General features: G+C 43.3%; 7 protein-coding genes across 7 annotated transcripts; 3 read left to right on the forward strand and 4 right to left on the reverse strand.

Moving 5' to 3' along the window:
- Positions 1-484: 484 nt before the first annotated feature.
- CLUP02_00610 (uncharacterized protein) lies at positions 485-1,282 on the reverse strand (the record flags this gene model as incomplete). Its single annotated transcript, XM_049279657.1, has 1 exon — positions 485-1,282. The coding sequence occupies one exon, from the start codon at positions 1,280-1,282 to the stop codon at positions 485-487; it is 798 nt and encodes a 265-aa protein (XP_049135614.1).
- A 247-nt stretch (positions 1,283-1,529) lies between these two features.
- On the reverse strand, positions 1,530-4,412 carry CLUP02_00611 (HET domain-containing protein; the record flags this gene model as incomplete). The annotated part of the gene is made up of 4 exons (XM_049279658.1): positions 1,530-1,820; positions 1,882-1,984; positions 2,393-3,842; positions 3,881-4,412. 4 exons carry the CDS (start codon positions 4,410-4,412, stop codon positions 1,530-1,532), a joined length of 2,376 nt encoding a protein of 791 aa, XP_049135615.1.
- Positions 4,413-5,085: 673 nt separating this feature from the next.
- CLUP02_00612 (uncharacterized protein) lies at positions 5,086-7,582 on the forward strand (the record flags this gene model as incomplete). Its single annotated transcript, XM_049279659.1, has 8 exons — positions 5,086-6,090; positions 6,153-6,348; positions 6,405-6,560; positions 6,617-6,682; positions 6,744-6,941; positions 7,009-7,281; positions 7,371-7,451; positions 7,527-7,582. The coding sequence occupies 8 exons, from the start codon at positions 5,086-5,088 to the stop codon at positions 7,580-7,582; spliced, it is 2,031 nt and encodes a 676-aa protein (XP_049135616.1).
- Positions 7,583-12,138: 4,556 nt separating this feature from the next.
- CLUP02_00613 (uncharacterized protein) lies at positions 12,139-13,723 on the forward strand (the record flags this gene model as incomplete). Its single annotated transcript, XM_049279660.1, has 3 exons — positions 12,139-12,167; positions 12,226-12,746; positions 12,828-13,723. The coding sequence occupies 3 exons, from the start codon at positions 12,139-12,141 to the stop codon at positions 13,721-13,723; spliced, it is 1,446 nt and encodes a 481-aa protein (XP_049135617.1).
- Positions 13,724-14,701: 978 nt separating this feature from the next.
- Positions 14,702-15,850, reverse strand: CLUP02_00614 (NAD dependent epimerase/dehydratase; the record flags this gene model as incomplete). Its single annotated transcript, XM_049279661.1, has 1 exon — positions 14,702-15,850. The coding sequence occupies one exon, from the start codon at positions 15,848-15,850 to the stop codon at positions 14,702-14,704; it is 1,149 nt and encodes a 382-aa protein (XP_049135618.1).
- Positions 15,851-16,618: 768 nt separating this feature from the next.
- Positions 16,619-17,487, reverse strand: CLUP02_00615 (uncharacterized protein; the record flags this gene model as incomplete). The annotated part of the gene is made up of 3 exons (XM_049279662.1): positions 16,619-16,749; positions 16,807-17,328; positions 17,394-17,487. The coding sequence occupies 3 exons, from the start codon at positions 17,485-17,487 to the stop codon at positions 16,619-16,621; spliced, it is 747 nt and encodes a 248-aa protein (XP_049135619.1).
- A 1,064-nt stretch (positions 17,488-18,551) lies between these two features.
- Positions 18,552-27,495, forward strand: CLUP02_00616 (uncharacterized protein; the record flags this gene model as incomplete). The annotated part of the gene is made up of 6 exons (XM_049279663.1): positions 18,552-18,854; positions 18,914-19,005; positions 19,078-19,396; positions 26,840-27,076; positions 27,140-27,279; positions 27,375-27,495. 6 exons carry the CDS (start codon positions 18,552-18,554, stop codon positions 27,493-27,495), a joined length of 1,212 nt encoding a protein of 403 aa, XP_049135620.1.
- Between the last annotated feature and the right edge of the window lie 221 nt (positions 27,496-27,716).

The following is a 27,716-nucleotide window of genomic DNA, read 5'->3' on the forward strand; positions in this document are numbered from 1 at the left end:
ATCAACTTGGTTGCTGGAATGACAGCATAATGGAGTTCCAATACATATTTGCCAATTATTGTATATAGTAATCCAAGTTAGTGTATAAATCTTCATGTTGTTGTGCGCAAGGCAAATCTTTCCGTGAATCCCTACCGGATGGACGGAAGTGTTTAGAGTTACTGAATCCTATGATGTGTTTTAAATGTCTCTACTGTTGATCTTGCCCCATCTTTGCCACATAGCCTACGTGTTGTACACTGGAGATGCAACGGCCGGTTCCACACGTAAGAGTAGATTGGTGAGAGAGAACATTGAGCGAGCGCTCTACAGAACCGATTGAACGAAATTTGTCTCTCTGAAGTTCAAGGTATATTAATTTCGAGAGAGATTCTCCAATTTTCATTTGACGACCGCTTAGCATGTTCGTGACGGACCCTGCCGCAATACATCACCGCGCCCATGTCCAAACTCCTGCTTGATCGTACACGTTCCTATCCTTGCTTTAATGCTTCCTAAGGCCGAGCAATCCCATTAGTCCACCTAAGAGTCCTCCTCCACCACCTGGTCCCGCCGCCGGAGCTTCTGCTGGAGCCTCCGGGGCAGCAGCAGGAGGGGGCGGGGGATTTTCGATAGCAGTCGCTAGCCCAACGGCCGTCCCATCCGGCATAACGGCTTGGCAAACAGTCGTGGCACCGGGAGGGGCGGCCGGTGGACCTGGAGGGGGTGCGGCGGGAAGAGGCGCGACAGAAGTGCCACCAAAGACGCCAATGCCTTGGTCCAGAACGGTGCTGAGAGCCGTTGCGCTCTTTTGCGCATCACCATTGAGTTCGGGAGGGACCTTGCTGACGAGAGCTTGGGCAAGGGCGACGCTAGCAGACTTTTGATCCTGAAGAGCAACAGCCACCAGCGGTGTTGCGCCCAGAGAGTCAACCAGAGACTTCTTCGCTACAACGTCATTGATGGTGACCTTGACGTTGTTTGTGAGAGCGTCGGTGGCAGCCTTGAGGTTGAGCGCATCCTTTTTGTTAAGGACTTCGGATCCCTGGACCTGGGTGGTGGCGTCTTCGATGGAACTCTTCACGTTGCCGACGGCATTCAAAAGCTGGATTCCGCCACCGAGGGTGACCGTGTTCGTGGCCTTCACGGAGTTATCAAGACTTTGAAGTGCTGAGTTTATAGTGTTTAAAGCAGCTTGAATCGTTGCCAGGTCGCGCTTGTACTTGGCATGTTGTATAGAGACAGGAGCGGCGAGAACTGTAACCGCAGCAAAGGTAAAGGACAACAGAGAACGTAGTAACATCGTGAGCCTGCCGGAAGCCCGTCTCCTTAGACGAAAAGGATTGAAGTTCTGCTTCCTTTAAGATTAAAGAGAGTGTGGTGGGGAGGAGACAAACGAGGAGGAACTTCAGATCGTTCCAGCTCGGTGGGTTTGGATTATGAGTTGACGGATAGTAGGTGGGCAAGGAGGCTGTGAATGAAGTTTGGACACGACTACGACGTCCATATAACGCGAGTGAGAGGGAGGTGATGGCAGGGCCAGGCCCATCCTAAAGCGACTTGGCTGCCGCAGGTCCCGATGTCACCAATAAGCCTAGCCTGAAATTTGGGATTGCCGGCTCTTTCATGAGGCAAAGTTGAGACGGTCTTGACTTTCGGTGTGGGAGCAGTGACATCCGTGATGTGAGTGGAGGGTTATTTCCTGCAGGCTGTCTCCTATCAACAGTCTGGGGCCAAGGTTGTAGGAGGTTGTGCAAGATGAAGCCATGGGTACGGCGTTGTGATGGCCGGCGAGCTGTGCGATTTGGTAATGCGAGCCACATGCATTTCATATCGGTTCCCTAAAGAAGCAACTTAGTTCGAGTTCTAGTTTCAGGTACCGAAAGTCCAGACGATTCAGACCACTTGAGTTGGATATGCTGGATATGTTATCTTCTTACTCCCACCGGCTCGGTTTTCAAGACGACATTGCATCCATACCGCCGACTCAATAATGCAACGGTCACTAGGTGCTTGGCTGCAGCCCTTGACGACCTGACATTCTACCTAATGTTCCTACGTTCATGCATTCTCCGTCATGTTGAATTCCCTTGGTAATATCGAGGTATAGAACAGTTAGACCACGAATGTGACGTGAGGGGATATCGCCGAGTCAGGCATTATCAGCTCGGACTCCCCCATATCATGTCATCGAATGAGTTTCCCGATTCAATGTTGATACAACCTTGACTCTACCCAGACCGTCTCAACTCTTTCTCGTTTTCGTTTCACAACTCGCACAGGCTTTGTTTCCTTGAGCAGGGCATTTATATGGTCTAATTCCGATCCGTGAAATGATCAACCCATGGCAGGGAAGGGGGGAAGCAGGGCTTAGTTGACAGCGGTCCCCTAGACTAAAGTCAAAGTCTCCAACCTGTCATCGTCCAACCCAGAAAACGGCTTTGGGATTTCGTCATCCTCGAAGTTCAGGATACGAGCAGTTCCGACCACTTCGAACTCCTCGCCTCGTGGTCGGAGAATCAGCTCTTCCATTAACCCGGCCCCGAACACCGGCACGTCACCGGTTTGGACTGGGCCGTCGCACACTGCCAGCATGCCCTGGCCAACCAGGCAAAGGCTCAGGCCCTGACAAGCCAGCAGGACTCTAGACGTGGTGTCAATGTCTGTCATTTTCTCGTTCATCATTGACCAGCCAATGGACTGTGCATTGGGTCTCTCGCAGCCTCCATGCGCGCTCACGCATCGTCCACGCCGAGAAGCGGATTTGACTAGTTTTTTTGTCGACCGTTGTCCTTCGGCAGTGAAACCAATCATGAGCCCCTTGTAGAAGTTTGCCCACCAAGTCTGTGTGATATCCGCCTTGGGTTTGAATTCATCGTCGCTTGTCTTTTCGGTTGCTAGACTCGCGATGAGAGCAAGTAAGGCTTCGGCACCACGTCTTCGAGACGGAAAGAATTCTAGGCTCTCAGCAAAGAGAAACCATTGAGCTACTGCGGGTAAAACTAGATCTTTGATATCTTCGCCATAATTCACCGTTGTTGAAAGGTATCGTGCGTTTGGTACATGGGATCCGCTAATCATTGTCACAGGCGGCAGGCGTCGAGCCCTGATTAATAATTGTCCGGTGTTGCGTCCGCTTTGTAAGAGGCCAATTGCCGAAACCTCTTCAGCGATGATCGGTGGAGGATTCGAAAGCAGGTCCCACTGATCTTTAAAACCTCCAGGGCTGAATTGGCTGAAGTCTGGAACCCATGATGGCAGTCCGTCTACTTTGTCTTCGCTAGACCCCATATGCAAAACCCAAAATGAACCCGAATGAAGGCAGAGAGCCAATGCGAGGTCCTCATATACTCTAGTGACGGGTTTCGTGTAATCCGGATTCGGCACGCTGATACCGAGCCTTCCGAGAAGGTTATAGAGTGAAAAGCTCTGGTCGCGTTTGTCCATTGCATTTCTCCTTCTGATCGTCTTTATCAACCGGATTTCGAGATATGCAGAGGTCAGCTTTGGGATATTCGAGTTTTCCTGCTTCTCTCCGAGTAAGACTGAGCGATAATTCATTTTCATCCCGAAGCTGTCTGCGAGATTGACTAAATCAAGCTCGTTTCTTCGGTGGCCAAACTTGCGACCCGCGAGAGTAATCCAGTGCTTTAAACACGCATTCAAAGATTCCCAAGAAAGGGAAGATTTTCCTAGCGTGACAACCACATGCTCAGATAAGCATAGTTCTTGCAGCGGCCATGTCCTTGTAAACCAAGGGACCTTGATCAGAAGCTCGATGGCTTTTAAGACGTTTCTGCTTGGAACTGCGTTCGTATAAGTCTCAGCTCCAAGAACAAGCACGGCATGTGCGGCCTTCACGGCTGGTTCCGCAAGGTCGTGCGTAAGAGGTATAACTCACGTCGCGGTGTCGAGCGCTTTGCCTCCGGCGAAGCTCTCAGCAAGAGTCCCACCCATCTACATCGTCGAAACAATGAGAGCAGTAAGTTACCGGGTGACTCATCCGTACCAATCCAAACAACTGTGCGCGCGGCGAATCTGTACACATCTCCCATCAAAGCCACCTGGACGTTTTTCTCCGGAATACTGGACTGGTCGATACAGATTGCATCAATCCAGAGCAAACGTTCTCGATCGGAATACCGCAAATGACGCAAAGCCTCTAAACAGTTCTTCGTGACGTCAACACGGCAACCGTTGCATCGTATCGGGTGCTCGCCACGTCTCCCGCCCCAGACGTACGAGAGCGCTTCGTATGGTGTTGTCTCCTGCGATGAGCTTCCTAGTCGTACCTCTCTCAAAGCGCATTGAATTGGATCGTCCAACTCGATTGATGGACTCAAAATGACAATGCGGATTGATCTCTCGCAGTTAAGCGGCGCATACTGCAAGAACGGAAGACTATCGGCGGCGACATTCGCTGAAAGTGACATGATGAGCCAATATGAAATGACAAAGTTCAAACCTCAATATCTGGCTACTTGAGATGCGGGATCACTACAAACTTAGTCAAGAGATGCTAAAGATTGGAAATGAGGTGAACAGGAAGCCAGACGGGGGAGCTCACATGTGGACAGATACTAAGTGTCTCATGTCGGTACGAGTATCAGGAGCCCAGAAACTCATCTTAGACAGCTGTAGGCGAGATTTGCAATCTTCCAAAGAAAACCAGTTTGTACAGGCAAGCCTGTGGCTGAGTACTCAACTGTCTGCCTTGCCACGTCTGACATGCATTCTGTCGCATGATCAGAAGCGAATGGCTGCTTGTGACGAAAACACACTACTGCAAGCTGCCGCCACATTCACGAAATGACCAAAAGTAAGCCAATGAAGTTCAAGCAAAAGGGGAAAGATCTCTGTTCTCTGCCGCGGCGATGATTGACAGTGGCCCAGTCCTCGTATCTATGCAGAGTAAGCAGCTGGCGGCATCAATCTCAGGTCGCCATCATAGGCGCGTAAGGCAGCCTGATCTCGAATGAATCGGAAAGACTGCAAAGAGATTGCTGAAAAGGTGCATTTTCCACCAGCAAATTCTTGCTCTCTTCATTTTTCCAAACGCAAGAACTGGCAACACATAACTTTGCTTGAGTAACTTTAGAGGATATCATGGCAGAACTCAAGCCTCCAGGCGGCGAGCCGCTTCTGAGCACCGGACAGACAACCAACAAGCTCGGAACAGCAGTTGAGAAACGAGAGTCAGAATCCAGCTCAGAGAACATTCCAAAGTCTGACTCCTCCGCCCAACAAGACACCGACGATGACTCTGATAGGGACTCCAATTCCGGCGAAGACGATGAGCCCAGCAAGAAAGCCGTCCAAAATCTTTATGAAGGCAAGAAGGAATGCAACTGCTGCATCAACTGGGTTGAAGAAGAACCAGAGAACAAGAAGGAGGCTGCGACCGGCACAGTCATCACAGTTCGCCGCAACCGAGACCATGAAAAGGAAAAGTCGCTTTCATTGCATTCCATCTTGGTGCACAGCGAGCAATTGAAGGATACTTTGCGAGACGTCCTCCGCGGCACTGGTTCCGCCATCACTTCTAGGGATTTCGTTCTCGAGCGGCCTTTTGAAAACGTCTTTCACCAATGGGCGGCGATGACAGAAATGTTTAAGAAGTCAGAAGACAAGGATGATTTGCAGCATTTCAAGTTGCTTTACGAAGTCTTGTCCACAGAACTAGGCGACTTCTTCGACGAGGTGAACGACCTCCTGTCTAATAGCTTGATCACATATCCCCTTCTCTGGACAATCTTTCCTCGTGGCGAGATCTGTCTCGCCGTAGACGATTTGGGACAGGCTGTTGCTGTGAGAGCTCTCAATGGTGCATACTCGAAAGAGGGTTACCGGCTCAAATGTGACTTCATCGACACGGATGGCAAGACTTTTGGACTTGCAGGCACATGCTTGGAAATACCTGGCTTCAAGGACGCAGCATCAATCGCGAGCTTACCTGTCAGCCCTCTCAAGTACAACCCAGAGGCAGAGGGGATCAAGGAAATTCTGGTTCGTCGAGGAAGGCGCTTTGCAGAGCTCTCTGGCTTCCATCACAAGAAGTGCAACGGTCAAGAGTGGCACATTGGGCGCAAAGACGCTTGGCTGCCAAGAAAGGTATGCTAGTCGCCCGCCCTGATCTCTTTTCCCACCTTACTCGTTGCTAAGACATTCGGCAGTCAACCGGGCGTATTATCATTGACCCCGAGACATTCGACGATAACAACCCTGCTAAGGCCGTGTTTCTGAGACCCTTGAGTTTAGACCAAAACGACGTGACTTCATTTGCAAGATCTTTCAAACTAGTCAGGGATAGCGAGTTTTTGTTGTGCGGAAGTACAGTTCGGGGGTACTCCTTGAAATCAAAGGCTTGGGGTGAGTATCGCTTGCCAACTTTGCAAAAGGAGTTTTGAATTGACGAGACTTTGTAGCCAAGTTCACTGTCGATGATGTCGGCGAAATTGAATGGAACGACACCTGCGCATCGAACCTCATCCTCCCCAATGGGTACAAAGATCTCTTGCTATCTCTGGTTGAGGAGCAGATGCTCGCTGAAGATGGCTTTGATGATTTCATCGAGCAGAAGGGTACGACAAGTATTCATATGGGTGAAGAATGAAGGACGTAGGCTAATTATGACCAGGCCAGGGCTTGGTTCTCCTCCTCAGTGGCGACACAGGTGTTGGCAAGACACTGACAGCCGAAGTCGGTAGGTTTCCTGAACCCCCATGTTGTTTGGCATAACGCGATTCAGCTGACAGTCTCTCCAGTGGCCGAAAAGATGCGCGCTCCTCTATACGCAGTCAGCGCTGGCCAACTGGGATTCGATGCCGAAGAGCTTGAGGCAAGGCTGAAGCTAGTGTTAGACATCGCGTCTAAGTGGGACGCTGTACTGCTACTCGACGAGGGCGATGTCTTTCTTGAGAAGCGGACGACATCTGATCTTCACCGCAATAGATTGGTCTCCAGTAAGTTGCTCTGGAACCAGTAGTGGACTCTACAAAGACCGCACTTTGAGAGCTAACATTGTCCAAGTCTTCCTTCAACTTCTAGAATACTACGCAGGCACTCTGATCATTACCACAAATCGCGCTGCAGTTATTGACGAGGCAATCAAGTCGCGCATTCACATCAACATCAGGCTTCCCGGGCTGACTATCGAGGCCCGCGAGAGCCTTTGGGAGAATCTGCTGAAGGAGAACAAGATTAAGCACGGTCTTATCGAAGCTGACTTCCAGTCATTGGCAGAGGTTGATGTCAATGGAAGGGAGATTAAGAATGCTCTCAAGTCAGGCATACTCATGGCACGTAAAGCAAAGGAGCCTGTATCGATGACTCAACTACGGGTTGTTTTAGATATTCTCACAGCATCGAAGACCACTTAGATGTACACATAGACACCGTTAGTCTCAGTCATAATGTTGTTCACAATGCATGCAGTTATGCTATGCAATTGCAGACGAGATCGTATCCTGAGTGTAATGACTTCATATCAATTATATCTATAGAGCCTCAAGTACCCCTTAATCTTTATCTATGCACGATGTCAACAGCATGGTGCAGCAGTTTCATGCTACAAGACAAGCGCAGTGACCACTTGAACATGTAGAATACTGGCTCACGTTTTTTCGTCCCGATGAATCTTAGTCCATGATACTCTGAGTGATGTCATAATCTTATGGAAGCTCATTGGGACTTGTGCTACATTCCATGAGGTAGCCGCAAACATTCGTATACCTAAGCTCTGCATCCTCTTCATGCGTAATACGTGGGAACGCCAAGTGATGGACGATTCCCCTAAGTAGAACCCAAGCACTAACGTGATGCCTTCCGTAGCCCCTTTTTCTCAAATCCCCCAATATCTATTAATTGATCAGTCTGTGCCATCTCCATCTTCAAGCTGCAACATTGCCCTATCTGAATCTCTCAGGCCGATATCTCTTCAACGCACCTGATGGCTCTCGCATTGCCATCTAGACCTTTCTCTACGAGATTGTAAGCGCTTGTACCCTTGTGATCAACTTTCGTCTTTCGGCATAACCCGACCGTCGCTCAACTTAACTCTTTCGGCAGCGGACTTTGTCCCGCAATCCTGGTTCAGTAATCTCAGTCTTCAAATCAGCATTTATCGTCACCCGCAGTATCGTCGAAAGGTTAGAGGTAAAAGAGGCTCCAAACGTAGGAAGACCAGAGTCCCGTCACTGCCGTAATTGCTGTCGCACCAATGGTAAGTCCATCTGGTAGCCAGAGCTTTTTGGGCTCGTAGATGTAGAAATCATTCTATAGACAGAAGTCACTAGAACTTCTGTAGGGCTGCTGGGATTGGAAGAATCTTATTTGTTGCATGTCCAGTTAGCACCGCAGTAAAGCAACGATGGCAATAGTGAAGAGTAGTCATGACCGAAGAGAAGGTATGCTGGCCATGGAAATGGTAGCGTTCTGAAACAACTCTGGCAGGACTTTCAGAAGTGAACCATGGTTAAAGGTTTTTTTGGTAGGCCCATAGATTGCAATGAACTAATCGTAGGTGGCGTTCTTCACCGTTCCTGTGATTGCTTCAGTAGAAGATGCTTTGTTCTTAGACTCGTGGAGCTCATGTGTCTCGGTGAGTATCGCAGACCCGACCATCAAGAATGGCGCACGCCAGTGGGGATTTTGAGTACGGCTGGTTGAAGACTCATCGTTCGCGAGAGCAGTGCTCCTGTTTCTAGTTATGGTATACGAGAACTTAATTGACAATCTCAGTTTGCGAGAGGCACCTTTTAGCACAACTGGATTCTTGAGGCTCTGTTGAAATATAAGTGAGAGTTGCTCGGGAGATATATCGGGAGTGTCAGTTGGAAGTTGAAACAACTCTTGGCCATCAATCTGCGAGTCCTGGACACCTTACCCTTATCTTCGATCATATAACTTCTTCACACTCCGAAGAAGTAAATTGGGAACTTCTCTCTGTAAGAGAAACTGTCATACTTGGCACCCACAAAGCCACTACTCCCTAGCCTGTTTCAACAATATAGAACAGGCTGAATGCAAGTGAGACTGGACTTGCTATTGACGAATCACCTGTCGACAACACCACACTGTCCGGCAGCCTACTTGAACATATTGCTTCAGCTACCATACACACGATATCAGTCAGGTACTCGTGGTCACACCATTACGACATTTGGTATGGACCATCTGGAGTTTGGACGCATGATCTGGCGGGTTCTGGGTGACACAGTCAGCCTGGGTTGCTGCTTGTGACCTCTTCACGTGCATTTCATGGTAGTAGCATTTCATTAGATGTAGTTGCATGTAGGCTATTGACATCTTGGAGTCGATAAATGGAGATCGATCCATGTGGGCTATCCCACGGATCGGCCACTGGCACATTACATTCGGTAAACAACTAGAAATAAGCTGCTGTCCGGGCTAGACCAAAATTTTCTTCTAGGTGAGATCACAAAGGGGATGGCCCATTGACCACGTTGTCGTCAATACCAAAGTAGCTATGAGGACAAAAACTTCGAATCATAAAGCCCGCTGCGTTTGCGTAGCTCGACGGAACACGCTGCGACGGCCATCTGGTTTGCGACAGTGTTGAAAAGTCTTGCGGATCAAGAGCATCGAATGATGCGTACTCTACCATTCTGGCATCTACTTGCCGGCTTCACGACGATCCGGTATGTGGGCGCGCGACTCCTATTCGAAAGTCTGTTGATCAATATCAACAGGCTTTTAAGCTTAGATGGCGAGATGAAGTGACCGGCCGACCATGCTGGAAATTGCATCGCCCGAGCGCTCACCGTCCCCTACAAGTCCGCAGGGCCCAGTATTACGAGCACGATATCCGGTGGGATTGACTCGGGGTAGGCATTTAAGGTTGCCTCACCTGTAGATTAAACGGAGCCCACTCTCTGCCGCGCCCCTTTCAAGCGCTGCACAGTCGGGAAAGGCCAAGCTTTCGAGCTTGACGGGGTCATTTGCCCACCACCGTCTCAAGTTCATGAAAAGCTGTCTATCTCCCCGTGGAAGGACACTCCGGACGACGTCAAGCAATGCTAGCGGAATCGAGTAGATGAAGCCAGTGCAACGCGTAAAGAGAACCGGCAGGAACCTCATTCAGGGGCGAGAGCCTTATGGTTATTAATTCTCCGTTCCCTTTCCTTCAATGGTGCAACGCGGCCACCAGCAGAAGGGGGATCGCTCGTAGTTCAAACTGCTGATCCCCGGGCTGGCTAATGCGCGCTTGCGCTGTGCAGCGGGTGGCGCTGTTTGAGAACGCGCAAACGAACACGATCGACAAACGGCAGAAAGGATGGATTATCATTCGTGATCATCAATTGAAGTTCAACCGCAAGGTGTGGTGTCAACGAAAAGCAAGCAGACATCAGAAGGTTTGACAAAAGCAGAGCAGAGTTCTGGGGGTGAGTTCGTTCGTTCGAACTAAATTGAACGGGGGAGCCAATGGTCTGTGGAATTTCGGTTGAGTAAAGGTTGGTTTGAGCTTTCGCCCCAGCTTCGAGGGGAGCTCTCTCCTTCAGTCTTTTGTGCATTCGCGCATCAACTTGTCAAATAAACTTGGCTTTTGCAGGTTGGTCTTCTTGGCTGGAAGAGTTCAACCTTTTCATCACTCTCCCTGGGTAGTAACTTAGGTTCCCCGATCTGGCTTTTGCGCCTTCAAGTCAAACCAGCACACCCTGGAAACGTGACTCGCTGACGATCGAAATGCGGAGGATTTTCTTTCACCGTGCCAGTCTGAAAGACTTCAAATGGACTTGAAGGAGCAGGCTTGCGAGATTGATTGGCGGATCTTGAGGGTAAAAGGGGCCGTTTGACGTGCAATCCCCCGTCACCAAGAAAAGCTCAACCCGGGACGGCCGATCTAATCTTTCAGGCACTGGCGGCCACGGCGTGGGCGGGGACGAAAGACATTCTGAAACGGTGCGGTTCTCACCTTTGGCGAAGGAACCATGTCGATGTTGAATGTTGACTAAACATCACCCCTGGTCACGTCGAAGACACAAGCCTCTAGGAGACTGATGAGAGGAGAACTGAGCCTCCTTCCAGCCTCAATCGGGGAGGAGGACAATGGGAGACTAAAAGGAATCGAGGAAGTGGTCCCGGCCGGGCCGCCCACATCGGCTTCGAAGCCGCTGGAGACTGTGAGTGCAAGCTGGCGAATCGGGGGCCGGAAAGACGGCAGACAGCGGGACGTCTTGGCGGGAGAGACGGGGACCGGGCCCCCCTAGAACCCTGAACCCTTGGCTGAGGAATGCGAGAAATGGTAGGGTAGCGAAGCTGGATGGCACGCAAGTGGCTTGAGGTTGTAGGGAGAGCAAGGGGAAGGGCGGAGGGTTTGTCGCACGAAGTCGTTTTCGGACCTCTTGGCAGACAACTCTGAAACTGAGAAACATCGGCGCCAGTGTTCCATTACTCGCCTCTTCTTGCCTCGTGCTGCCTCCTCGGTTGCACTTGTCCGCATTGTTCGTCTCTTGGCGACAGGCAAGGTTTGGAAAGGTTGCGGGCTGCTCCTCCAGTCTCCTCCGCCAAGTAACCTCAACCCACACGGAGAGGAGCAGAGGAAAGGCAAACAATCTCAACTTCTCTCTGCCAGACTGCCACAATGCCTCCCAAAGCCAGGGATGGCACAGTGAATGGGTGGTGTGGGTGTTCGCAGCAACAGCGCTTCCTGACGCAATGACATGGACAAGACAGCGGCTGCACGGGCTCTAGACAGGCCCAGAGGAACTGGCAACGTTGCAAGGGTGGATGGAAAAGACGAGACCAAAAAGTAAAGACGTCCCTGTTTCTTCCTTTCGTAGCCCTTTTGGAGGTTCTTCTGTACGTTAACCCTCCACGTCGTTCGGCTACCAACAACTCTGGGAACGTCACTCTTTCCCCCTCCTTTCGATTCAAGGCCAAGATGACTTGAAACTTCTTTCTTGAATCTGCAAGTTTCTCTTCGTCGCCTTCTTCACCTTCTCTACCTTCTCTTCGCGGGCAGTGCCCTTTTCTTCCCATTCGGTCTCCCTCTCAGCTGCGCTGCTTCATCAAATTTGTGTCTCGACGACCTAGTTTCATACTTTTGTGACTTTTCCCTCGACCGTAGACTCGGATTTATTAGCACTTGACCAACAATCAACGTACCAACCTAACTGTTTACTCATTACCAAACTCAAAATGGTCTCTCCTATGGGCACTCTCAGGAGGTAGGTTATCAATTCTGAAAGGTAGAATAAGTGATGGCGAGGCTAAGTGAACGCATAGGCGCGCGATTCGCCGCCCGAGATACATCAGAGACGATCTGCAGATTGAGGTCCGCGATGACAAGGGCGAAATCTCATCCGACGATGAAGATTCCCCGTCGCCCAAGAGCACCACATTTCCACCCGGCGCGAGACCAACGGCGCCCCCTCCGCCACCAGCGGTTGGAGTGGCTCCGCCTGCCGTTCTCAACCCCGCCAACCCGACAGATACGGAGAGCAGCACATCGAGCGATTCCCCCTCGCCCACGTCCACTGAGTTCCCGAGACCGACTGAGCCTCCGCGCGGCCCGCAACGTGGAGAAACCGGAGCTACGCCTTTTTCTTCCTCCATTAGCACCACGACTGAATCATCAAGCTCAACTAAGACTCTTCCCACTGCCATCCCGAACAGCCGCAGTACCACCAGCTTCGATTCGCAACCGACAGGGGGTACGACCAGGGGAGGCAATGAGACGGGCCTAGGGAACGATAGGTCTGATGACATTGGATGGACGCCGACTGCGATTGCGTTTGGGACCATTGGTATGTTATCTAACATCTCATCACTGCCGTCGAGGGTCGACGCCACGTCCTGACGAAGACCTAATCTAACCGCACTCACAGCGATCGCTGCCCTCTTCCTCGTCATTGGCGTCGGCATCTGGTGGTGCCTCCGCTACCGAAAGCGCCGTCAAGCACGCCACCTCTACGAACGAAGCATCTCTCCCGACAATCATCAATATTGGGATCCCTCATCAACCTTCTCACCTCCCACCATGCCTGCCGCCCGTCCATCCCGCCGCTCACCCTCAAGCATCTTTGCCGAACTCATGGGCCACGCCTACGCCGCAGAGAATGGCAGTGCAGGAAACGGAACGTACGGTAACGACCGCAACTCGCTTACACCCCAAGGCTACCTCGACGAGAAGAGATACGATCCGGCCCGCCAGCTCCCGATTCTCGAGCCCGCGCCTGTCGCCCAGCCCAACGTCCGAAACTCCATCGCCAGCTGGATCCGTCGCCACCACCCGCTCAAGTTGAACCCGATGTCCGGCCGGAGCAGCATGTATTCCACCCGCAGCGGCTTCGGCGCCAGCACGAACAACGTCAACGCCCCGCCAGTCCCCAATGTACCAGACGCCTACCGCAGCACCGATCAAGTGCAACAATCCGGTCTTGCTCCTCCGCCTCAGCAGCGCTATGCGCCGTCTAGCCATTACGATACCGGGAGCCCTTCAACCGATTACAACACCAACTCCCTCTTATCTCTGTACCAAACTCAGCCACCCCAGCAACCCGGTCAACAGCAAGCCTCGGCAGCTCCGTGGCTTCAGGACCCACCACCGGTCGTCTTCGGCGAGCGCGGCGTCTCCATGGCCCCGACCGAAGCGACCGAAAGCACCTGGCGCAGCTGGGGCGGTGGCGTTAACAACCCGCCTCAGCACCAGCAACAAGCGCTGCCCGAGACTCCGCGCAAGGGCTGGATCGAGAAGTGTATCAAGTTTGGAGGTTTGAAATAATTGGACTTGTACAAATGAGCAAAAAGGACATGGTTGCTGCGACTAGTTACTTACACCCCCACGCCTGCGACACCGCAAAACCCGATACCATAGTGTTAAATACCTGTTTCGAGTGTGCATATTGAGCGAACATACCAAACCGTACATACCAAATTGAGGTTACACGAGATCTGATGAGACTCGTTGACAATGATCTGACCCCCCAAGCTTGCCCAGGAACATCATTAAGTTCTCTCATCGGTAGTAACACCGGCTGGCGTGCCTCAGATGTCATGAGACTACCATTGTGCAGCCATTACGGGCGCGCCACTGCTGATTGTCAATGAAGCAACCAATCAACACAGTGCTCGATATGTGTCAGACGATCATCATCACTATCACGGGAATCTAGGTGGCTGAAATCATCGCTCGGCAGAAGAATCAGGCTCTCACCGAAAATATGGCCTTTGGCACCTAGCATCTCTCCTGCCGCGACTTCACGTGGAGCTCTAGTAACTATCGTGAAACCACAATCAACAACACAAGCATCTGCACAAACATCCGCTTTTCGAAGTGCCGTCCTGCCTCTTCCTTCGTAAGTCTCGAGAGTCATCATCCACAGCCATCAGACAAGCTGCTGGAAACAATGCTAATAACTTGGTTTTCAAAATTGCCAAGACCTTCAGATATGTGTAAACAACGATGGCGGATGCATTACTCTTGCGGCTGTGGCTACTATGAGACGGAATGGCAGACTATTGAGTGCAGCAGGACACGACTTCACATCAACACCACCTATACAGGTGACGCCGGGATCTGCATGGCGTGCGATGAAGATCCAGCTTAAGCAGCGTTGCAATTTCATGTACGAGTGCACCTCACAATCAATTTCGTCGCTCCATTGTTGTTTCGCCTGGCGATCAGACGTGAACTCGAGTTTTTTATCTTTGCTCGAGCCGAATACTTCGGCAGGTGTTTTGAGAAGTCTTCATACTTACCTCACTTCGTACCAGCGATACAGTTCCCCATTGTGTGCGGCCTCTGCCCATTCAAAGCAGCCCTCAACTCCGTCTCAAAGTCTTTACACCAAGCTTCCTCCCCATACACAGGCTTCCACCCCAACTTCTCCCTTGCCACAGTTCCTTTTGTTTTACGATGCCCAGCATACCCAGTCTCAGTAACATCCATATTCCCAGCACACGTCTCCGCCGCCTCCTCAAGGCTGACGTTCCTAACAATCTTCTCCCGCGGTCCGTCTTTCTTGGGAAGATTTCCAGTGGCAAACGCGATATCAAGACACTTTCGCGGGATATCAATCGTCAACGTCCTGCCCACAACTGGGAACATAATCCCCTTCTTGCCCTTGGGAACATTGACCCCACCACGCTCGATGATGTCTAGAACACACAGAACGTAGAGGTCCGCAAGGTCGGAGACGTGAACGTAGTCGATACAGCCCGTCTCATCACCCAACGTCAATCCACAGCCGTTTTTGAGCACGTAGCCCGTCATTATGGGGATCATCAACCCCGCCTTGTTGAAGAGCCCTGAGCCGGGCCCGAAGATGCAAGGTGATTGAATACTGACTGCGTTGACGCCGAGTTCGTCCCCGACTCGGAGCACGGCTAGTTCTGCGGTTCTTTGAGGGTACGGATCTTTGGCGTTTTCGGCTTCTTCAAACTCATACACCTTCTCGGCAAAGGCGTCCTCATATTCAGCATTGGGCCTGTTCACTCCAGTCAAGGGCTTATCGGCGATATTGGAAGCGCCCGACGTGTGAATGATCCAGACCGGTCGTCCTCCGTTCCGATCCTTGCGTTTAGCGATACCGCGAACGAAGGCCTCTGCCGAGGGCGGGTGAAACCCCGAGCCTGCGTTGATCACGATGTCATGCTCAGAGGCAAGGGCTGTCAGGGCCAAGGTATCGTCGTACGAGACGATGGACACAGGCTTCACAAGTGAACCATATGAGTCCGTAAGTTTTGCTGCGCGGTCTGGGCCGCCGCGGACTGGTATCGTGATTGGAGAGGAAGAGGTGAGGATAGAGGTGAGAGAAGGGTGCTTGAGGAGGTGGTGGAGGACAGACCCGCCAACGTAGCCGGTTGCTCCGCTCAGAAGGATCTTTGGTGGCGGGTTCGAAGCCATCATGATGATTAGATAGATGAGAAGCCAGTTTCAAACTAGCAGTCCAGGACAAATGAAGTGGCCGGATCGTCTAGAGACTGAGCAAGAATTCAACCTTCTTATAGGTAGACGGACACACCAGCTTCAAAGATGACTGCAGTAGAGAAGACATCCTTCGGACTGGAGGGGCTCCTCATTATCCCCCAACATTGCAGACCGCTAGGAACGCTCACAGACACTCCAAAACACTCAACCAACAGACCCTCGATTCTTGGCGCCTTCGAAGAATCCATGGACCCTGGAGACAATCGATCAATCACCGCCAAGGGGCCGCCGGACCGGACTCCGCGTTCCGCTCCCGCGACCCAACTCTGCAAGCTTTTGTGTCATTGCAGTACGTCTTTCTCCACTTCCAAGGGTTGCACTTGCTGGTTTAGGATGGTGTGATGCATGAACGTTGTTGGTGAACCAACAGGTCGAGCAGCACCAACAATCACTTGGACTTTCCCATGACCAACTTCCACTGTAGGGAACATTTCGGGCATCAATTTGGTAAGCTCTCCGCTTGATGTCGCAAGATCCCGAGCCCGAGGTTTGTAGGATAGTAAACCTCGTTATGATTCGCCGAAGCTGGTTCAAGGTTTCGGATCGCCTAGAGTTCGAGCCTTATCCTGAATGTTTGATCACAAATCGGACCTCGCTTCGGTAACTTTGTGAACTTGACGTCCATTCTAGCTAGTAGATGGCTTGTTTGTAATTATTCTATGAACCCTCGCAATATGAAGCGGCCTCTTATAGGCCAATCTTTGCTGCAAGATAGTGAACCGCAACCTTCGTAGTAAGGGCCAGTATGCCGGTGGCAGGGATTTTGTCGTCATCCGAACGCCTCTGCCAGCCAAGCTCGAACGGCAGTCTCTCGTTCTCTGTGGGAGTTGACGTTAGCTTTCTCGAGGGCTTCAGCGATAGCAAGCTATACTTACCAAAGAAGTACTCAACCCAGGCCCTGTTGGCGTTTCCATCGTCATAGTCCCCAAAGAGACCAAGATACATGGCCGTTTGCCCCAACGAGTTGGTGTATCCGTCAAGTGGCAGCTTGTACTCTGGGTTGATCTTCTCTGCACTCTTCTGCCTTGCAACGAGCGCCTTAGCGGCATCGCTGATGGAGATTGTTTCTGAAGGCCAGTATGACTTGGTCTCGTCGAATATCGTCTGGTTGAAGGACCAGTTGTCACCAAAGTAGATGTCCGCTCGACTCAACGACGCGTCGTGCTCAATAAGATTGTGCTTGTTCAAGTCGTTGAGGTGGAAGGTGTCTTTGTTTCCGGTTGATGATGCCTCGAGAGCTTTATTCCCTTGGAGGCGGAAGAAGAGTTTTGCGTCCTCGCGGAGGTTGAGCCCGGTATGCATGCCTTCGATGAGTGCGTCGACGGAGATGTTTTGGCCGTTTCGGGGGAGGTAGCCGTGGTTTGCGAGACTGTTCAGGAGGGGGCACGGGGCGCGGCCTAGGAATGTTACCGAGGTTAGTCGTGATGTCACCTACGGACCGCTAGCTGAGTTCTCTACTCACGATCGTTCGATCCTGGTGTCTGCCACGCATGATCGGCATCTTGACACAGAACCGATGTTGTGAAAAGGGCGAAAGATAAAAGAGTGACGCGCATCTTGGCTAGGCAAAACTAACAACACGAACAAACGAACGACTGGTAGTTAGATGCGAAAGGACGGACTAGACAAAGTGATCTGCAGGATTCAGCAACAAATGGGCATCCAGATTCTAGATATGTTTCTGCCTTGATCGGCGGCAAGACCGGTTTTGACCGGGGGACACATCCAGATCAGGAAAGAGACACGGGCCACCCCGGACTGCCCGATGGCCGGCTCCACGGCCGAGGACCGAATTGCGATGCGGGTGGATCGGGACCCCGTATTCTGGAAATTACTTCAACTTAAATTTAGTGCAACATCAGGCAAGTAGCCACACACGGAGTCCGAATTACTCATCTTTTTGACTCGTGATGATCCACCACCTTCTGCTTTGAGTATATATATGCACCTTTATATATGCGGTTGTGAACGAATTCGGACTCTTGAGATTGCCGCTCTGCCTTTGGGGGCTGTTTAACCTATTCTTGATGCCGTCTATCTACCGAAAGTCCGTCCAGCGCCGTCGACGGCAGCCCGTTTTAGCTACATCAACACAAACCGTTGCATTTCATAGGTGTGGAAAGCATCAACACTGGTCGCATAATTGTTCTCATGATGAATCAAACCTGTGTTACCTCAAAGCCATGCATGCAAAGCTTTACGGCTTGGTAGTCTGAGGGCATGCATCCTAGCACATGGCCAAGCATGCGACGTAGCCTACTTGCTTCACGCTGATAAACTGATCTTCCACTGCTATGTACGTTTGCACTTATGCGCCCCTCAAGGGGCAGAAAACCAGAGGTCAACAAATAGCATATCGAATAAATACGTTATTAGAACGTCTACTCGTCGCTGTTAAGCAGCACCATGCTAACATAATCGAATCGAAATGATGAGTGAGTGGCGGGGTGACATGCAGGCAGGCCGAGTGGGACTACATGCAACATGATCTACCTATTAACGTGCCCAGCTGCGCCCCGGTGCCCTCCCATTGCTACCAAATGGCCGTATCCATGGCCAAACACGCCATGCCCCCCCCCCCTCCGTGCCAACGAATCCATTTCCAGAACTTGGCATCGCAATGTCAGATCCTCTCTCCATCGCAGGCAGCATCGCTGGTATAGTCCAACTATCCGCATCCGTCTTCCAGCAGGCCTCCAAGTTCATAAAAGATGCCAAAGGGGCTGAAAAGACCGGCAAAGATCTTGCTGACCAAACCAGAAATCTGTCTGGGGTTTTGCAGAACCTTTCCCTCCTTGCGTCGTCACTCGAAGAAGAGACTTCTATTTCGGCATTCAAGGCACATCATCTTCACGCTTGTCGGCAAACTCTACTCGCTGTCGAAAAACGTCTAGACAAGCCGTTGTCCGGATTCACAAAGGAAGTAGACGGGAAGCAGTGTACCGCAGCCTGAAATGGCCTTTCTCCGCTGATGACACTAAGGGCCTGCTTGCACAAAGTGAAGGTCATCGAAGCACTGTTTCTCTGGCCCTGTCTACAGACACTCTAGAGAGTATGCTGGAGTGTTTGGAAAAGTAAGACAGCATCATTGGAAGGATCAGTTCATTGAAGCAGAAAGTGGAGCGCCTGACTGCCATCCAGACGAGGATCGAGTATGATGAAAGGCATCAAAAGATAATCGACTATTCCATGAAGGTCAAACCTCAGATCAACTTACAAACGTCGAGTCGATTACGCCAACCCTTGACTGGACTATGGCTCACGGAGAGTAATCCTACTTTTTTTTGTTTGAAGTGGGCTGACCTCCCACGCTCCGGTCTCTGGTTGAGTAGAATCCCCGGAGCTGGGAAGACGATTCTATCCGGCATGGTCATTGAGAAAATCCTACAAAAAAGCAGTCAATTGGTCGCCGTGGCATTCTTCTATTGTGGTCACAAGAATATTAACATCCAGAAGCTTCTCAATGTCTTAAGCACAATAGCCGTCCAATAAGGCTAGCTATTAGTATCCCTATTACAGGGTAGTTAGTTCGAACCGTAGTTAACGAAGAGATCAATTAAACTATATAAATATCTATATAAGTATAAAAAGAAGGTTCTAACTATAAGTTAAGCTAATTATAATAATTATAAATAGGGCCCCTAATTAGCCCCTATATAGTCGGCTATATACCGCAGTTAAATTAAACTTCTAATCCGATACTAACTTTTTTTTTTTTTTATTAATTTAATTACTACGATTAGAAATATAATTCGACCTCGGGCCCGTTCACTAAGTCATCTCTTTTTCCTCCTTTTTTTTACTCTTTTTATATAACTTATCCCTTTATTTATATAATAACTTTTTTATTACTTACGAATTACTTTAATCCCTTATTTAGTATTATTTTTATAAAAGCGTTTACGAAGTTATTTTTATTATTAATCTAATAAATCTTAAGTATTTCGCGCCTTTTATATAATTACCTAAGGGCTATAATATTAATTATAAGCCTCTTTTTTTTTGTTATTTTTAATTTAATAAAATATTTATATAGCGAGTAAGAATTAGTATAAATAACTATTAAAATAAGTAAAAGGCTAATTTAATTAGTAATTTTCTTTAGTATTATTAAAATTATATAAAAGAGGTTAACGCTATTAATTATATTATAAACCTCTAACGTTAGTATACTTCTCGTTACTCGCTTATTTTTAATTAATAAGTAATAGATTATATTATTATATATAGTAAATTCGCTCTTACTTATACTCTTATTAGCTAGGATAATAATATACTTTAATTACGAAATAAGGTCGTTATTATTTATAAATAACTTATTAATAAAGACGTAAAGCTTACTAATTATAAGGTTAATTAAATAATAAATAAGACCTCGATCGAGATTTATTTATTATTATTTAAACTACTTATTAAGTATTTTAACGTTTTATTTAGTTAGATCTATAGCTTATATTACTTTAATATAATTAAAAATTACCTCAAGCTAATAAATACTTATAATATATACCCCTTATATAAGCTTAGCTTTATATTACTTTTTAATATTAATTACGTTTAGATTAACGAAGTTAATTTTCTCGCCCTACCCCTTTTATTAAAAAACGACAGTTTCCCTTTTAATTATAAAAATCTTATTATTAAATACTAAGGGGGTATTTATTATAAACACCTCTTTTAGCTTCGCTACGAAGCCTGCTTTTTAAAGCTCCTTATTCTCTTTTTTTATAAAATTAATATTAAATAGGCTTAATATATTATTAATTTATATTTTAATAATCTTAAATTAATTACCTTTATACTCCGCGATTAATAAGTACGGGTTATACGTAAAAATAATTATTAATAATTAATTAATATAAAAATCGTAATAAATAGCTTATTAATAAGTACCCGATTTTACGAGCTTATATAATAACTTAAGTACTTTAATAATCGTACTTTTTAAGTACTTATTAACTATTTCTTTTAGTAAATAGGCTAGGATTTTCTTTATAAGCCCTATAGCTAATTAAGTATAAGCCTAAGTAATATTACGGCTCTAAATCTCGTATCCTTTTTTTTATAATAATACTATTAGTACTATTATTAATTATTAGTTATAGTATTATATAATAAGTAATTATATAAGTAATATTACTTTTTTAACGCTACTATACCCCTAAATTACGTATCTAGACTTCTTATATAGCTAGGGTATTCTTTTCTTTTTAATTTTATAAACTATTTATAATTTAAATATGCGGAGGTTTATATATTTTTCTAAATTATATAGGATAAATCGATAGACCCTTCGATTATAAAAAGTCTTTATTTTAATAAGATCTAATCCCTTATACGGCTTTTTAATAATTATAATTATACTTTCTTTACGTAGTTTAACTACTAGCTCGAAATCGGCTTTTTTTTTATTATATAAAAAGTATTAATTACCTCGTTATTAATAATAAATTACTGCGTTAGGGCTTATTATTATAGTCTTTTATAACGTCTTATTAATAATATTAATACCCTTTTAATAATTTCCTTTTCCTTATTATTTATTAATATTATTACGACGATTTTATTAAACATAATTTTCTATACCTCTATTGCGGGTTATATAATTTCCTCGAGCTCTTTTTTTTTTATAAGTTAGAAATTACTTTATTAAGATTTATATAATACGGTTTAATTACCGTAATTAATATTTTAAATAGCTAGTTACGATTTTTTATAACTATATAAGAGCGCTCGTTAATAGAAATTAACTTATATAGCCTAGCTTATTATTAGGTAATTTCGCGCTATACTTATATATCCGAATTTAGTAATATATTTAAATTATCCCCTATATTAGGCCTATTATATATAGTAATTACTTTATTAATTTATTTTCTTATACTTACTTTATATAATACCCGTATTACTTTTTTAATTACTTAAGCTCGTTAGCTTATACTTAGTAACGGTAATAAAGCTAAGGTCGTTCTTAAATATATTTTAAATACTAATAGTATTAATATAAGTCCGTTAGGCCCTATAGTATCGTTATAATATTTAAGTACTATTTAAAAGTATTCGTCGTTAATAAAATCCGGATTTTCCTTTTTAATAATTCTAAACGCCCTTTTTAACTATTAATATACCCTCTTTATTTTTTTAATACTATAATACGCTTTAATAGGTACGATTTTTAGTTATATATTATAAGCCGTCGTATTATTTTTAAATTCTATTAACTTAAAGCTAGTATTAGCGTCGGTTTTAATACCGTTTAGCAGTCCTTAATATATATTAATTTAGCTTTTTTATAGGGCTATTTATACTATCTTTACTTATAAATCCTAGAGGAATTACCCTATTTAAAAAGATATAGCTACGTTAATTATATATAATACTAACTAACTATTTATATAAAAGATATTAATAACGATTTCCTAATTAAAGTTAAGCTTATTACGTAATTTAAACTTAAATTTACGTAAGCTTTGCGTATTTATTTAGTATTAATAATATATTTTCGTTAACTACTCTAGCGCCCCTATTTCGATATTATTATTACTTAATTACTTTAAGAGGTTATATAGCCTCGTAACTAACGGGTACTTAAATCTCTAATATAGTTTTTTAAGCTTACTTTTTATTAAGTAATTAATTAACTTCGTATTATTAATAAGCTTTATAAACGTATACCCCTATTATTATTTAACTATTTTAAAGTACTTATTATTAGAAATTCTATTCTTTATATTATTAAATATAATACTTAGTTAATCTATATTTTTTAGATATAAGAAAAATAGGGTATTAACGAGTAAAATATAAAAAGTTATTATTTTAAAGTACGTCTCTACTTTTATTATACTTAAGGTAACGATTTCTTTACTTAGGCCAAAACTAATCCTTATAATACTTATTATTAATATATTAAGTATTATTAGCGCGATCTTTTATAGCGCTTAGAATTACCCTTTTCTTTTAGTTAATTATTATAATACTTTCATATTTAAAATAATTTTATAAAAATTATCTAGGCCGTACTTTTTACTTATATAAAATGCTTATATAAGCTTAGTATTCGAGGCATTTAGGTAATATAAAAAGGGCCCCTCTAGCTACCCCTAGATTTACTTAGTACTATATTCCTTTTTTTTAAATATTAAAAACAATAGCGTTTTCTCTTTAATTATTAAAAAAATAGGCTTTAGCCTTATTAAATTTACCCTTTCGGCCGCCTCTATATCTATTATTTAAGGGACCTTCCCTTATTATTTATAAATAAAAGCCTATTTATTAAGAGCTTTTATTACCCTTTATTTATTTAGCTTCGTATATTTTTTAGAAGCTAACGGGGTAAAAAAAGAGTAGTTAATATCGTTAATTTTATTATAATTTAATTCGTTAGTATAGGGGGTAAGATTTTTTTTATTTTCTAAATTTCTTATAGGGGGTATATACTTTAAGCTACTACTTTAATTATTATTATTAAGTTCTATACCCCTAGATCTATTTTTATATATAATAAAGAATTAGTTAAATTAACGAGGGCTAGTTTTATTATTTACTACCCTCGAATTTTTATATTATTTATACGATTTAGTACGCTCTTTTTTAGAGTAGTTACTTAATTAATATTTATCCTTTTTATAAATATAATATTACTTTTTTTATTACCTTATCTATAAGTTAAATTTTTACTTATTTAACGAATCTAGGCTTTTTTATTAATAACTATTATATTTAGCCTCTTTTTTTTTTTATACGTTCGATCGACTTAATATTATTAATAAGGGCCGTTATATATTTGAAAATAAGTTTAGTATAGTATTCTTACTTTAATATTAAAGCTAAATCTTAGCTTTAAATAAAGCGTTTTATAATTTTTAGGTATTTAATATAAGGTTATTTTTGTTTTTAATATACGCTAGACTATAATATAAAAATATTTAACTTTTCGCTTATTTATTTTCTTATTTAGCTAGGTTTTCGCTAGTTTATTAATTTAATTAATAAGCTTTTTAAGGATCTTTACTCGCAATTTACTTTTTATTATCCTAGCTATAAATATAAAAAAAATCGCTCGTAATTTAGATAGGAGCTCTAGGTTCTTATTATAGGTCTCGAAGCGGCTTCGGATTACGTTAATTATACTAAAAAAGTCGTTTTAATTAAGATTATATATTACTTTATAATAATAATTAGAAGCTTTGTTTATAAATACGATATTAATTACTAAATAATATTAATATTCTTTAATTCCGACTTTTTTATAATAATTATAAAATATTATTAGGGGTTTTTATAAGACCTTATACTTCCTCTTAGAATATAATTTCTTTTTTAAAAAGATCTTTTTAAAGTTTATAAATTACTTCGTATTTATTATTAAATTTTTAGTATTTATATATAATCCCTATATCACTACGTATTATTAATAACTTCGGGTCGTTTACCTCTTTTTTTATTAACTAATTAGTACTAAATTTCGTATTAGTAATAGTAATAAATTATAAATCGAAATAGGTAGAATTATTAATTATCGTACTTTTAATACTATATTTTACCCCGGTATATCTTTTTATAACAATAGATTTTTATTAGTAATTATAGGGAGAAAATCTAGGTCGTTTACCCTTTTTCTAAATTTATTAAAATAATTATACGCTCTATTGACCTATACTTAGTTCTATAATACGAATTCCTTTTTTATAATTATTATTATTAATATTTTATATAGCTCTTACGATTATAATTATATTAATAATACCCCTTATTTATAAAGGAATTTATTAACTACTTTTATAATTCTTAGGTTTATATTTATAAACTATTTATTTAGTTAGTAACTAAGGTCGTTTACGATTTTATAAAATAGGGGTTACCCCTATAGCCCCTTTTTCTTATAAACCTTAGTTAAATAGATTAATATTATATTAATTTACTTATTATTAAGCTAATTTATAATTTTATATATTTATATCCCCTAATAATCCGGGTTAATATTTACTTATTTATAAAGGATTAAGATTCTATTTAGGATCGGGTTTTATTCTCTTTTTTTTTACCTTAACTCGCTAAGGGTTATATTCTAGCTTATACCCGTATTAATAGTTATTAATATATTTAATTTTAATAAGGATATATTTAATTCGCGCGCTAGTTATAATAAATCCGTACTTTTATTACTTAACGAATTTATTAAGGTTTAGGAAATCCTTACTTCCTCTTACTATTTTATTACTACTCTCGTTTTTATTATTTTTAATAATTACTATTACTTTTTTAAATCGCTAGCTATTATACTTACTAAGATCTTTTTTTTTATTTAATATAAAAAAGTAGGTTTTAATAGTTCTTTTTAATAATAATAATAATAAACGTTTATATTATTATAAAAAGATATAATAATTAGTCTTAGGATTTTTATTAGTTACTAATTTCTATTATCCTATATACTTTTAGCTTCTTAAGCCTCGTATTTTTTATAATTTTTAAATAGCTTCTTTTTCTAACTTACTTTTTTTAGAGTAGTATTTTATAAAAATAGTTAAAAATAAACGCCGGGCGGCTCGTAAAAGAGCTATATAAGTTATTAAAAACCGTATAAGCCGTTAAATATAGTTAATAAAATTAAGCCCTTTTTTTTATAAAATCGTAGATTTTAAAGACTTATTAAAAATACTTATTTATTACTTATACGTAATAGGGTTAGATATTTTAGAGATCTTATTTTTTACGGCCTCTTAGTACCTTATTTTATATTTTTTAAATAGTTTTTTTTATAACTTAATTATAGTTAGGTAATTATTACTTATTAATAATCCCTTTTATTACTTAGTTAATTTCTTAAAATTAATAATTTCGTACTAGGAGTTAATATAAAAAAAAGTTTTTTAATAGCCCTTTAGAAATTTCTTTTTTTTTAAATCCTCGTCTTTTTAGCTTTTTTTTAAGCTAATAATAACTCTAATAGGAGGTTATAAAACTGCTTTAGGGTAGCTACCTTTTTTTTAAATTAATTTTTAAAATTTATAATATTCTTAACTTAATATTATTAAGATTTTTAAATCCCCTCTTCCCTCGTTAAACTATCCTCTATATTTTATTTTTAAGTAATACTTAGGGAGTAATTAAGGGAGCTATAAAAAGGTTATTTAAATTATAAATTTAAAATCGTATTTATAAAATCCTTATAATAATAAACTTTTTTATATACTATAGATCTCTTAGTTTAATAACTTTTATAGGGTTACTTTTATTACTAAATAAGAATATTTATATTTAAAAATCCTTTTTTTTGATTACCTAGTATTTTTTTATATTATATTATTAAGCTCGTTTATTATGTTAATTAATTAAATAAGTAGTCGTTACGTAAGTATTTTTTTTTATTAATTTAACTAGTTAATTTTTAATTATAAGCCGGTTATAAAAAAGTCGTTTAATAAAAAAGCTACTCGGGGCGATAATAAAAAGCTAGTTATTTAAGTAGTTTTATTAATTAATATAGTTTAACGTAGTAAACGTCGATTTTTTATAAATAATAAAGGGTTATAATTATTTAATTCCGTATAGTATCTAAGAATTACCTCTTTTTTCGTTTATTTCTATAAAATTAATTAATATAAATCTCCTATCCCGTATAATATTAAAAAGTCGTCTCTTTTACGTAGCGAGATACTTTACTAATTTATAATAATAGAATTTAATTACTAATTAATATTAATATCCCTATTATAAGGTAGTTAGTTTGAACTATAGTTAACGAAGAGATTAATTAAATTATATAAATATCTGCGTAGGTATAAAAAGGAGGTTCTAACCGTAAGTTAGGCTAGTTATAATAATTATAAATAGGGCCCCTAATTGGCCCCTGCGCAGTCGGCCGTATGCCGCGGTCGAATTAGACTTCCAATCCGACACTAGCAAAACCACGAGGCTTTCGGCATTCTTGAGGAATACCACGCGAGGTTGAAATCGGCAAGTGGTCTTAATGCAGAACCTGAGCCAAAAGATCTGCTTGATCTGATATTGACCACCATCTCGGTGTACGAAAAGGTCTTCATTGTCTTGGACGGGCTTGACGAACGTGGAGACAACGTGGCGGAAGTAGCTGAAGCTATCAAATTCCTTTTTGAGGCATCGTCATCCGCCAGCATTGCAGTGTTCAGCCGAGACGAGCCGTAAATTCAAGACGAGTTCGCAGCTGAGTTCGCTCATATCGAGATTGCGGCTCATACACAAGACCTCGATATCTACATCCGTGCCGAGATGGCCCATAGAAGACAACCGCACAATCTCAGCATCCCGAATCCGCTATTTGCCGAAGAGATCCGGTATCAGCTTGTCAACGGAGCACAAGGAATGTGAGCTCAATTCCACTCTCTCACCAATTTGCGATACTTAATAGTTCCAGGTTCCGATGGGCATCATGCCAGCTAGACTATCTCTGTGATCCGAGTACCAACCGTGCCCGGCGGGAAGCTCTGACAAAGAAGCCCCTTGATGGCCGCTTGTACTTTTGGGAGGTTGAAAGCTGTCAAGATGCTTCTTCGCAGCGGCGCGGCGGTGGCCTATACTAATGAGAAAGGGACACGTCGGAACGCCTTCACAGTTGCGGCACCTCATCCTCTCATCCAAGCATGGCTTCTTGTTGGTAGATTTCAGGATCAACAAAGATTGTGTGCTTATTCAATTTGGAAGCGCTGCGACCCAGAAGTCGGGTATTGAAGTGAAGGCTTCAAAGTTGAGTGGAAGCTAGTAGGCACGAACAAGCGGCTCAGAGGCGAGTCTATGCTTGACC

Source organism: Colletotrichum lupini, chromosome 1, assembly GCF_023278565.1.
Source record: "Colletotrichum lupini chromosome 1, complete sequence".
NCBI classification, from domain to species: domain Eukaryota; kingdom Fungi; phylum Ascomycota; class Sordariomycetes; order Glomerellales; family Glomerellaceae; genus Colletotrichum; species Colletotrichum lupini.